We start from the raw sequence: 13,792 nt of genomic DNA on the forward strand, positions 1-13,792 counted from the left end.
CACAATGATCCAAACCACATGGAGTTAATGTAAACACAGTTTTCAGTTTTATTTTGTAAACATCCCCAGAAATCAGTGTTACAACAAAACTTGGTAACAGTCTCCAAAAAGCACAGGATTCCCACGGAGCGGGGTGGGGGAGGGGAGATGGGGTTCAATGCCAGCAACATAATTAGCACCACAGCTGGGAACAGCCCATGTGACCAGTCTGCTCACTTACAGGGCACCTCCACTCCACATGGGGCGCCATACAGAGATTGTGTAGATAACTTTCACATTGCATCAGAATTCCTTACTTGACCAGAGACAAAATTAAGGTAACTCATCCAATCTGTTCTGTGTGATGATGTCAATGGAACAGTCACGTGCTGAAAATAAAGTACATTTTTGAAATGCAGGCCTTTTACCTGCCCTTGTAACGACACCAATGACCTGACCTGACCTGTCCATCTGTACAATTCATACATTGAAAGCTGAAGTTCTCTTGTAGAACCTGGGACTGTGCCCAAAAGCAACATTTACACACACGCACTGCAGAGACAGGCGGGAGAGTCCATGCTGCTGCGGCAGCAAAGGAATCATGGCACAACCACAGATCAGCACTGAACCAGCTATGAAAGTCCCCAAACCAGTGATCCCCATACAGCGACTCTCTCCACATCCCACAACCTTCAATATTTTTTAGCCACATCAACAGAATGGAGGAGGAAAGATTTAATTTCCTTCTTCAATAAGAATAAAACACGCTTCATGCGTTTTTCATAAGACAGCACTGTGGAAATGGAGGAAGTGTGCAGCGATGTCTGTGACACACAGCGGTCTGACACAGACAGACAGACGGACGGACCAGAGCATCCACATTTTGGGAGGAGGCAGACGTTAGCTCCAGTCACGGTGTCTCCTGTGTGAACACACCTGTAGCTTCCCCACACAATGGAGCGCCTGTAGCCCACACGCTCACGCCTAACGGCCAGCAGGGCGGACTGGAGCCCCGCCCAGGGCCCACGGCCCAGCACACACACCAAGCAGAAGCTTTCCCTCTTAAACGTGCACTGAGAAACAAACCCATCTATGAAACTAAAACAGGTCACTTTCACAGACATCGATTAAGCCTAATCCTAGACTAAACTCAAATTCTAATGGAGATTCTCCATACAAAACTCAATTTAGTCCAGGACTAAGCTTAATCGGTGTCAGACTGACCCTACAACTGACCCTACGATCTGTACTCCAATAAAACAGCAAGCAATACACTCGTGTATCATTCCTGACTACTCTGAAATGTGTGTCGTTTTTTGGTTTGTTATGTGATTGTTTTGGATAATTTATTTGAGGAAATCTTCAAAATCCCCCGTTGGGTGGTGAGACGGGACCAGTGTCAGGAGCGTGGACACACATTTCCTGCGTCCTTCTCTAAAGGACAAATTAAGACACGCAAAGGGCTCTCGTTTCCTGTCACTTCTGCTCCAGAGGAAACCCCCGTCTTGTCCTGTCCGTCTGGTTCCTCCCCTCTGCACAAAGTCAACGGAAAAGCTGATGAGGACATCCAGCTTCCTCATTGGCCGAACTAAGGGGAATCTCCAGTCTCATTGGCCGCACAAAGGGAAACACGCTTTCTCCTTGTCTGCACTGATAACCTTTGCCCGACCACTGCTGAGAAGGAAAACTCAACCAGTAAGGCGCTTCACCTCTGACCTTCCTCTGCAGGAAAACAAAAGGAAAGCTGTGAAAAAGGCTCACAAAAAAAGAAGCCTGGCGCTAAAAAGTGGACTTTGGCTGCTTCTGAGACATCCTGTACTTCGATGGCTCATGTGATGTATGCGTAAATGATTGCACAGTATTACATTATAAAAGTGGGAGTGCAGAAAGCTTGCTTGTGTGCTTTAGGGCATGTATTCATGCATGAAGCATATTACTCATTCATTAGTTAACTCACTAGTTCTGTATTCGGAGTCAGTTAAGCTTACATAAGTCAATTCATTCTATCCATTTACTGTACAAAAACACAATGTTTAAAGAAGGCGTTGCCTGACTCGGTTGAATGAGCAGCACTTACAGGTCAGCTTACAGGTCAGGTTTCCTGTTGCTATGCTGCATTGGTAGCACAAGATTCAGCAGGGGGATCAAGACTTTTAATTTTTGATGTGAAGAGCCAAATAAAGTTAAAATAAAACCAGCCCAAGGAAAATTAGTTTAAGCTAAGAGACAAAACAAATACAATGGCATTATCACCGCGTGTTTCCAAACCCGTTTAAGCACCTGACTTTTTTTTTTTGCCTCAGGGTATCACGCAGTATATATCTAAACCCCTGGCCTCTGACCCTGAGGTCATGAGGTCAGTGTTCTGAGAGCCACTTTCTAGTTATCTACAAATTGGCAGCTCAGTGTGGGTCAATTGAGAGAGGGGGTCCCTGAGCGTTCTGACAGCCACAAGTCAGGAACTGCTGGTTTCAATCGCCATGGAGATACCTGTCGAAACACCGCCAATGAAGGCAATGCAACCAGGGAGGCATTTGTATCCCTGTCTGAGTTGGGTGGGACGTTTCAGATATGTCAGTCACACCTGGTGGGTTTGAGCCCTCGGGGACCAATCAGATCCTACCGTCAGCCTGTCTTCCACTTTACGCATCACTTCCTGTGACCTCATCGCTCGCACTTGATCCCTGCAGCTCTCTTAGACAGTCTGTCAGAGCCCTGTGTCTGTGGCAGGCTTCAGCATGCTCTCTGACCGTATCTTAGGTTCCATATGTGACGTGAGGATGGGGACTGATTCCATCAAACCACTGTTCAATGGAGAAAAGCACTCTCTGTAACAGCCTGTTAGTAGTGGAATGAAGGGGTAAGAGGGCGTGTCAGCTGAATAGCTGTGATGGTAACGCAGGAGGATTTAGGGAGGGGGGGGGCTCACCTGATTGGATGTGATGGTAATGCAGGAGGATCTAGGGAGGGGGGCTCACCTGATTGGCTGTGATGGTAACGCAGGAGGATTTAGGGAGGGGGGGCTCACCTGATTGGCTGTGATGGTAATGCAGGAGGATTTAGGGAGGGGGGGGGGCTCACCTGATTGGCTGTGATGGTAACGCAGGAGGATTTAGGGAGGGGGGCTCACCTGATTGGCAGTGATGGCAACACAGGAGGCTTTTGGGAGGGGAGGGACTCACCTGGAAGTCCTCCAGGGGGAACTGCAACATGTCCCGCAGCACATCGCTGAGGATCTGGGTCTTCCTCTGCACCAGCACCGCCTCATAGTCCAGCGGCTCAATCAGCTTCGGCTTCACCTGGAGACAACACAACCCAGTTACAACCCGCTACACCCCACTGCAGCTTCACCTGGAGACAACACAACCCAGTTACAACCTGCTACACCCCACTGCAGCTTCACCTGGAGACAACACAACCCAGTTACAACCCGCTACACCCCACTGCAGCTTCACCTGGAGACAACACAACCCAGTTACAACCCGCTACACCCCACTGCAGCTTCACCTGGAGACAACACAACCCAGTTACAACCCGCTACACCCCACTGCAGCTTCACCTGGAGACAACACAACCCAGGTACAACCTGCTACACCCCACTGCAGCTTCACCTGGAGCCAGCACAACCCAGTTACAACCCGCTACACCCCACTGCGGCTTCACCTGGAGACAACACAACCCAGTCACAACCCGCTACACCCCACTGCAGCTTCACCTGGAGACAACACAACCCAGTTACAACCTGCTACACCCCACTGCAGCTTCACCTGGAGACAACACAACCCAGTCACAACCCGCTACACCCCACTGCAGCTTCACCTGGAGACAACACAACCCAGGTACAACCTGCTACACCCCACTGCAGCTTCACCTGGAGACAACACAACCCAGGTACAACCTGTTACACCCCACTGCAGCTTCACCTGGAGCCAGCACAACCCAGTTACAACCTGCTACACCCCACTGCAGCTTCACCTGGAGACAACACAACCCAGTTACAACCCGCTACACCCCACTGCAGCTTCACCTGGAGACAACACAACCCAGTTACAACCTGCTACACCCCACTGCAGCTTCACCTGGAGACAACACAACCCAGTTACAACCTGCTACACCCCACTGCAGCTTCACCTGGAGACAACACAACCCAGTCACAACCTGCTACACCCCACTGCAGCTTCACCTGGAGCCAACACAACCCAGTCACAACCTGCTACACCCAATTGCAGCTTCACCTGGAGACAGCACAACCCAGTTACAACCTGCTACACCCCACTGCAGCTTCACCTGGAGACAACACAACCCAGTTACAACCCGCTACACCCCACTGCAGCTGGAGACAGCACAACCCAGTTACAACCTGCTACACCCCACTTTATGCATGGTTAATGTCCCATGACAAATGGGAAAAAATGAAAATAGAACACTTCTCCCCATGCATCCCCCATGCCGAATAATAAAAAAAAAAAGATTGTATTTGAAAATCACCAACATGTTTCTGCACTATGCCTTCATCAGGGTGTGGAAAAGTGTGCGATTAACTTTTATCCACAAGCAATAATGAGTCTGGGAAGGTTAACATGCAGCACATTATACATTACACATCAAGACCAAAAACCTCTCAGCAGCCCAACCCTGCTATCCATGCTGGCACCCTTGAGTCTGCCATCGTGCCTTCAGAGCCTCTTCCTGCCCAAGGCTTTCCAATATGCTATGGGCAGACAGGCCCAAGCAAAAGCAGACAAAACTGTCCACGGACCTGGCTGCTTACCAGTGTATGCCATTCCTCAGCTGTCTCATCCACTAAGCATTCATGCCATCAACCCAAAAACCCAAACCACCACAAACAGCCCACAGAATCCTTCTGGAAGGGTCTGTGAGGCCTGTATTACACATCACACAAGGAAAGGCAAGGAGCCAAAGAATAAACACCCAAGCAGAGCGACACGATATCAGATTTCTCGCAGGGTTTGAATTAATCGGATACTAAGTGGTAGGGCCTGTCCAGTTTACGGCAGCCAAGCAGTGCCGCAGACAGCACAGTTTACATCCACAAAGAATGTTGAGGGAGCAAGAAACAAAGGAAACTAGATTAAACAGACCAAGGGTTTGTGACAAGCCCTGAGCTGAAGAATTTATCATTGTGGTTTATTAAATAATATTGGGCTGGTTGGTGGCTCATTCGGTTAAGGCACTGTAATTGTGCCAGGATGGGCCCCATGGTCTGGTCTACAGATTGTGCCCTGCAGGGCCAACCAGCATCACCCTGCGATGGGAAGTCCTGGGTCAGATGGGATGACAGCATCTCCACTGGATGATCGAATGCCTGTCACTTTGTCTGTTATGCTGCACATGAAGTTTGGCTGAAGTCTTCAGACTCATGTCTGTGGGAACTCAAATTCTGAACTACAGTAGGACAAGATGTGGTGACTGACAAGTGCTTTGGAGGAAGGAACATATTTGTCTGGTTTCTCAAGTGTCTTTTTTGAGGCTTTTGTGACATTTTGAGGCTTTGGAAAAACAAGATTGTGAATGCAATAGATAATGTAAAAAAATGATATAAAACAGCTTTGTGTTTTCCAGTAACCAGCCATTTCTAAAGACAGGACAATGAGAGTTTAAAATACTTTTGCAGTGGGAGCGTAGAGGGAGTGAGGGCCCCAGCTAGAGTTTGGGAAGTCATTTCGGGAGAGGCTGTTACGGGAGAGACGTGTAATAATACTCGCCCGCTGAAGAACAATCCACAATCACTCCAGAAACCAAATTCCTGACTCTCTGACCACTTCTGCATGACATCATGATGACCGCTGCCTGATCCAGCTCAGACCTGCTGTAATGAGCAGTAAGTCAGGTTTTCATTAGAAAGGAGGGCAGTGTACACACACGAGCGCATACACCACCACACACACTCACGCATCCATTCTAATGCATTCACACCATCTGTGTGTGTTTATATGTGTGCGTGTGTTGTGTGTGTGTATGTGTGTGTGTGTGTGTGTGTATGTGTTTAGGGCTAGACAGCTGCCACAAACCACCTGACATCTGGTGACTAGGAAAGCAGGTCTCACCGCCTGAGTGCTGGAAAGTCTCAGCATTGAGGAGACACACTCTACCTCTCCCCGCATGAATGGAGTCCTTTCCGCCCGTGACCAGACTGCACTGTGCCATATTGTGTGTATGTGGGTACACTCAAACACATGCGCGCATACGCAGACACACACAGAGGATCCGATGCCCTTCATCCCTCCCAGGAGCCCCTCTGTGTGACAGTGAGCCTGGGCAGGTGCTGCAGTAGTACAGGTGAGAGAGAGATTACAGGCCTGGGGGACATGAGAGTACTGGGTCTTACAGCTCTGCCCCACCCACTCAGACTCATCTGCCCCACATCATACAACACGCTAACAGCCACACTCACATCACACAACACACTAAGAGCCACACTCACATCACACAACACACTAACAGCCACACCCACATCACAACACAGGCTAACAGCCACACCCACATCACAACACAGGCTAACAGCCACACTCACATCACACAACACGCTAACAGCCACACTCACATCACACAACACGCTAACAGCCACACTCACATCACACAACACGCTAACAGCCACACTCACATCACACAACACGCTAACAGCCACACTCACATCACACAACACACTAACAGCCACACCCACATCACAACACAGGCTAACAGCCACACCCACATCACAACACAGGCTAACAGCCACACTCACATCACACAACACGCTAACAGCCACACTCACATCACACAACGCGCTAACAGCCACACTCACATCACACAACACACTAACAGCCACACCCACATCACAACACAGGCTAACAGCCACACTCACATCACACAACACGCTAACAGCCACACTCACATCACACAACGTACGCTAACAGCCACAGCCACATCACAACACACACTAACAGCCACACTCACATCACACAACACACACTAACAGCCACGTGTCATGTTGGGATATTTGAGGTCAGAATCAGTTCTTTAAGTCATTTTCAGTTATCATAATTTTTGGGTAATTTGAGGAAAACGTCTGGTTATCTGAGGTTGTAGGAAGTGTTTTGTTTGTTTGAAGTCACCGCGGTTTTGGTACCTTTGACCCTCTCAGTTTCACTGGTCTTTTGTGGAATTCCCTCTCTCCTGCTTTCTTCCCCTCACTTTTGCTCTCTCTCTCTCGTTCTCTCGTTCTCTCACTCTCGCTCGTGACTAGAATCTCCTCCATCCCTCTCTCTCTCCTCCCTTCCAGCTGCACACACACAGAAGTATTGCACATTCCAGAATCAGAGAGGGGACCGCGCTGTGACCGCGAGGCGACCATCCCAAAACAAATCAGCTTTGGTGCCTGGAACTCATTCACCCACTCTGCCCACTGTTACAATGCGCAGTCGTGCCGTTTTTAGCAGAACGATAGCCTTTCAGACCGCTCACAGCTCGCAACACAGCAGCCTTGGAGCTCCACTAGCATCACCAGCGATTCAGCTGCTTGTCAACCAATATAAAGGTTCGTAATTTACAACTGTTCCCCAAACACACAGCTGTTACCTGCGATCTCAGTGCTTCTGGAGATAGAGCGCCACATTATTTTCCTTTGCTCAATCTCGATCAGATTGTAGACTGCCTGGGCAGAACTGCCCTTTAAATAAAAGAGCAATCAGATAAACGAGTCTAACTCCCAGCACTGCCAGTGGCTCCATCTGATGGAGCTGTGAAAGACACACTCACACACACACATGCTCACAAACACACACACACACACAAATACATGTGCACACACACACACACACGTGCACACACGCACGCACACACACACACACACACACACAAGGGGTGGGGAGACATACAGAAGCAAATGACGGCTAAAAACACACACACAGGCAAAAATTAGGGCCATGGGCACAAACACAAAAGTAAGAGGTACGGACTCAAGCACACAGACACACACACAAAAACACGCACTCACACACGCACTCACACACACACACACACACACACACACTCACACTCACACTCACACTCACACTCACACTCACACTCACACTCACACTCACACTCACACTCACACTCACAAATACACACACCCAAGAGGTATGGACAACCAATGACAAGATGTGGTGGTCAAACAATGGCAGGTGGGGAAAAGTCAGGCTAGTGAAGACTGACTTCAAAGTCCCACAACAAAGGAAACCATACACAGCCTCAGCACAAAGCCCAACAATCACTCCATAACGCACACCGACAAACCCTGCGTAACCATGAACATAATACCCATTGCAACATCCAATCTGTCAAACTCTTTTATTCTTCTGCGAGGAAAGGTACTACCTCCAGTCCTCATAGAAAAAATGTTTAATAATTCACTGATTTTGCTTCCTTAACCCTTTGGTTTTTTGGAAGGTTTTTTTCAAAAAAGTCAGCATTGCAGAAATTTCCAGGCTTGATTGCATTGGCGGAGCTGCAGGGTGTTCTCCACTGGTCTCAGCGTGACAGCCTGATCTTCTCCCGAGGTCAGAGGCCCTTCCTGAGGGTGAGCCCAGAGGCCGAGGGGACCTGCTGTTCCAGCGCGAGACTTTTATTCCCTGTCATTACGGCGACTTTTGAGCCCGGCAGAAGGGCTGTTACTCCAGGCAAACGCTGCAATTACCCCTCAGGAATGCAGCGTGCCGGCCAGGTATTCTCTGTATCCCACCCACCAGCACGAACAGGGTCCCCCCCTGCCCCTCCCCAAATGTAAACAAAGCTCTTAATATGTGGAATAAGAGTAAGAACCTGAGATGTAGATAGCTGCAGACTCTGAGAGATTAGGAAATGTCTGAAGGCAGGATGTTTGGGGAGGAGATTACATTCACCTGCTTTACAGCCGAGGCTGCACACCCGTGCTGATAACACGGCCATCACAGTGTAATTACAGCCCTCTCAGGATCAGCACTCACTAAATAACTCAGCCACTGTTCTGCAGAGGGAGCAATGCTGTGCAAAACAGACCCTTGCCTCCAGACTGTGTGTGGCAACAACTTTTAATAAAATCACAAACTGACACATATCATCACACGTCTGTCGACAACATTATAAAGAGCACCTCCCCCCCCTCCGCACAGTCAACAAATGTGACTTCAGCTTTTCATCATTTCATTTTGTTTATTTATATAGGTATATGCTTTTCTTCCATTTGGATCTGGTCACCATAACTGTACCTATCTACTCAATGACAATAAATGCAAAGAGAACCGCAACAGCAATAAGCGCTGCGACTTTATTACTTTATTAGACGCGCCATATGCATGTCTGTGCATTGCGTTTTAATTTATCAAATGAAAATCAATCAATCAAGACACTCGATGGTGAATATGAACTCCTGCTAAAGAGCAAAAGCACCAGCAGTGTGCAGACAGACAGGCGGTCCCGTGAACAGGGTCGTCACAGGAAGAGCAGGCAAGTCACAGGAGCACAGCGCAGTCCAGGAGGAGCCACAGCAGGCTTCCATCGCGAAGGTTGCAGGTTCAGTTCCGGAACGAGGCCGTTGCCATCGTTAGCGCAGTGCTGAAATGCCTCTGAGAATAATCCGGGCGGTAAAAACGGAGCCGGCGTGTGAAAGGGGAGTCCAGCGGTGAACGGCACGGCCACAAGCTCACACTTACCGCCACGCGGGGAGCGGCGTCCAGCTCTGCCTCCTGCTGCAGCAGGCTCCTGTAGCGCTGGGGCGACGCGATCACCAGATCCTTTTTGGGGGATCTGCCCAACCTCCCGTGCATCCTGACAGCCGCAGGCAGGGAAGCCACCCCTCACCCCTCACCCCGCACCCCTCCCCTCCTTAAATCCCCAAATCCTCCCCCGCTGCAGCCAGCCTGGCCCCGCACACACAGACACGCACACAGTAAGGCAGCAGAAAGTTAGAGAGGAGTCCAGGAACCCCTCTTCCTCCTTCTCTCACCACTGGCCACTAAATCACTACAGCCCAGCCGGCTCTCACTCGGAGAGCACAGCCCCACCCACACACAGCAGAGAGAGAGAGGGGAGTGTTCACACACACACACACACACACACACACACACACACCGTTTCACACCTCCTTCTTACAGGGCTGCTGCTACTCCCACCGCCAGCTAAATCCTCTCACAACCACCTGTGGGATAATGACGGTGTCCTCAAAGGGGTGTACACACACACACACATACACACTGACAGACAGACACACACACACAAACACGCACACACACACACACGCACACACACGCACGCACGCACGCACGCACGCACATACACACACGCACGCACGCACGCACGCACGCACGCACACACACGCACGCACACACATACACACAGACAGACAGACATGCACGCACACACACGCCTCCACAATTTCTCAGACAATACAGTCCCGATCTGGTTTCAAATTGTACAGCAGTGTTCTCCAATGCAAATCTGAACTAGATTAGCTCATCTGTGGCCAATTCTTTCACACGCAACTTGATCTAATGTTGTAGTAACAGAGTGTTACCTTAAATATGTTTTCAACATTTTCAGAAATATATGATGAAGTCGATATCTAGTGCTGTTCCCTTTACATTATTTTTGCTGTGGAACTGGGAAAAATGAAAACTTGTGGTATATAAAACAAGGACAATCTCTAATTTGCTGTTGGATTTGAAGGAAGTCAAAACAGTTCAGATTGTAGCAATGGCAGAACAGAGCTGAATCATCCTCCAGAGAATGACAGCGCTGACAGAGAATGTGCCCGGGAGGGATTCTGAAGATATCTTGCAGAGAAGCAAGACACAAAGCAGCTATTTCACCTAATCTAATTACCTAAACTACAGGCTTGCGTCCCACCGACATCCAGCAGCCCCTGGAATGTATGACAAACTCTACCGTGTGACTGAATGTGTGTGGCAAGGCCACGCCCCTTCCCACGGTTTAGCATAATCAAACAGGAAGCGGCATTACGCCACCTCTGCCGGCCTGTTACAACCTGTTCGGTGGGAAATTCCATTCCATTGTGCTGAAAGCTGATAAATATATAGCTTTTTACTTTGCATTACCGGCATTTAGCGGACGCTAACGTACAATAAAGTGTATAACCATAACCAGGGACAAGTGCGTTAGAAAAACATAATCAAAATGCATTATACACTGCACCCAATATAATAATGTAACTGACAACACTCATGGGAAAAAAATGGTCAACATATTTTCAAGACCTCACGCAAGCGGGGTTTTTCTTGCAAACCAACAGGATAACTTAATAATGTGAGAAACAGCCAGATGAAAACAGGCAAATCAGCCAATCAAGTCTAGCTATTTACCTACTTAACAAAGATACCATAATAATAAAAATATTACAAAAATTAACAATGAATGAATAATTACAATAAATTCATACATCATCATTAGTGGTATTATGACACCTTATATCAGGGCTGCCCAGCCCTGTTCCTGGAGATCTACCATCCAGTTTGTTTTCATTTCAACCCAAACTTGGCACACCTGACTCTACTGATTAGCAGCTCAATGAGATCTCCAGCTGTTGAATGAGGTGTGCTTTGTCAGGGTTGGAGTGAAAAGCTCCAGGACAGCACATCTCCAGGAACAGGGTTGTGCAGCCCAGCTTTACACCATTCATTTATATTTTCTGACAGCTAGTCCAGCCCCCTAGAGTAGTGCTTCCAAGCCTGGGGGGCCAGACCCCCACAGGGGGTCACCAAAGTTTCACAGGGGGTCACGAGCCCTCTTGTTTTCAAGGGGTGTAAAAAAAATAAAAAACAGAATCTGTGGAAAAACATCTGAGTATTTTCCTCAGCTATATTTAAAACGGCGATATTTGAGCAACTTTAAAAATATAGATATATTAACCCTGGGATAACAGGGCAACACCACAGATGACTAAACACTGATAAGAGGTAAAATACCATAGGGGCCCCTTAGAAACCGCCAACCTAGAATGTGTGCTGCTCAGGGAAAAACAGAGTATGATGACGTTCAGCCTCACCCTGACACGTTTCACACATAATGTTAGCACCTTCACCTTATATGTGACAGTACTCGCTGGGCAAATTAGTGGGACCAACAAGAAAAAGATGAGTGAAGTACGGCACTAAAGCAGCTTGTTTCAGTGTGCTGTGACTTCTCTCCGTCCTAGCGCTCTCCTGATTGGTCAGTGTGTGATGTGTCCCTGCCTCCCCTCCTCCAGCTGGGAGAGCCGGGCGGAACCACCCCGGAACTGCCCCTTCACACCGGTGTGAGAGCTACACACAGCTGTTCCTCCCCTAACACCTGCCCTTAACAGCTACGCTGTAATGAGCAACACTCACACACTCACACACACATATACACACACACACACACACTCACACTCACACTCACTGCAGTAAGTAGCCATGTTGTGAGGACCTCTGCCTTACTGAGGCCATGAGAGCGCTGAGCTACAGAGCAGCTTTGTTCAGCAGGGGCGAACCTCAGCTGCTTCCTCTGCCCTCTGATAAGATGTTATTACACTGACTGTGCAGCTGCATTAAAACCACTCGCTCCTCTAACACATCATTCACCGTGTCCACAACCCCTGCATCTAAAAATGCATTTCCTTACAATTACAACAACTCAGTGCAAATTTGGTAAGCATAATCACTGCTGCAAACCAACACTGACCCCAAGGAACTAAAGTTACGGTCACTGTGACATACCTCAAAGGTTTTTGACAAGGGGGTGAGCTTTGACACACCCACGCATGATATTGACTCTCCTGACTCACTGTATATCATAATGTGGTATCATGTGGCTACACCACTGCATATCACATGCTGACTACACTCCTGAAACAGACTGCAGTAAACATGGATAAAGTTATGATATTTTAGATGTTATATTTTATTCTGCTACCACAAAATGAGCAGCAGTGTGGTTCAGTCGTCAGAGAGTGGGGTGTGGTTGAGGGTCATAGTTTCTATTGTTCGTTAGCTTGCACAAGGGAAGCAGCTGCTTTCACTCAGCATCCAGGTCTATGCCTTATATATGGGCGTGAACCAATCAAATAAATAAAAAAACATAATCAAAAAAACCAAACAAACAATAAATCATGGCATTGAAGGAAAGAAATTCATCTATTTTCTGTGGGGGAAAAAAAAAGACAAACAAACAGGATGAAGGGAATGAAGAATAAGTGTTCCTTTGGCTCCATCCGTTCCATCCGCTCAACCGCTGCGGACATGAGACACAGCCTGACCTACAGCAGCAGATCGAATCCAATTCATTTACCAAAATAAAAACGAGATTAATGCAGGGATGTTTTGGCCCCAGTCCTTTACCCTGGGAGCGGAGGGCAGTAATGACCGCGGGAAGAGGGGCACAGCGAGGCAGCGGATATCCCTCTTTCCCGCTCGCTGTTTCAGCCGCGGTGCGGAAGACTTCAAACGCACTTCCTCCCCACTCTGCAACCGACGTCTGGAATTACCGCTCGATTAGTGCGTAAGGAAAAAAGATCTGGTGAGAAACTTATGCTTGTTCTGAGCTATCCTGCCACTTTTTTAAATTATTATTGCTATTGTTGTAGTTAGTATTATTTAATTACCAATTTTCCAGGGTGACTTGCAGAACGAGCAACAATAGTATTATACCCATTTCAGAAATGCAGAAAAAACTTTTATCTTGAGTGATACAGCATGAAGAATAATGGGAAAATAAAACAAAACAATCACACCAAATGAGGTGAATGTGAGTAACGTATGTTTCTTAGATGTGGTGCGAAGACTACAATGATGCAGGCTGCAGCCTTTACTGCGATTGACAG

The 13,792-nt window shown here is 48.1% G+C and overlaps 1 protein-coding gene across 7 annotated transcripts in view; it reads right to left on the reverse strand.

Annotated features, from left to right (window-relative positions):
• Nucleotides 1-13,792, reverse strand: part of LOC133116561 (dedicator of cytokinesis protein 9-like) — a 98,271-nt gene that overhangs the window by 51,433 nt on the left and 33,046 nt on the right. For 5 of the 7 annotated variants that reach the window (XM_061226253.1, XM_061226252.1, XM_061226249.1 and 2 more), the window contains exon 2: nucleotides 3,162-3,278. In XM_061226253.1, the coding sequence (XP_061082237.1) occupies nucleotides 3,162-3,278 (117 nt within the window). Of the gene's footprint in view, nucleotides 1-3,161; nucleotides 3,279-9,650; nucleotides 9,783-13,792 lie in introns of those variants that run through there. The other 2 variants (XM_061226255.1, XM_061226250.1) reach the window with 1 other exon arrangement.

Source organism: Conger conger, chromosome 17, assembly GCF_963514075.1.
Source record: "Conger conger chromosome 17, fConCon1.1, whole genome shotgun sequence".
Classification (NCBI taxonomy): Eukaryota; Metazoa; Chordata; class Actinopteri; order Anguilliformes; family Congridae; genus Conger; species Conger conger.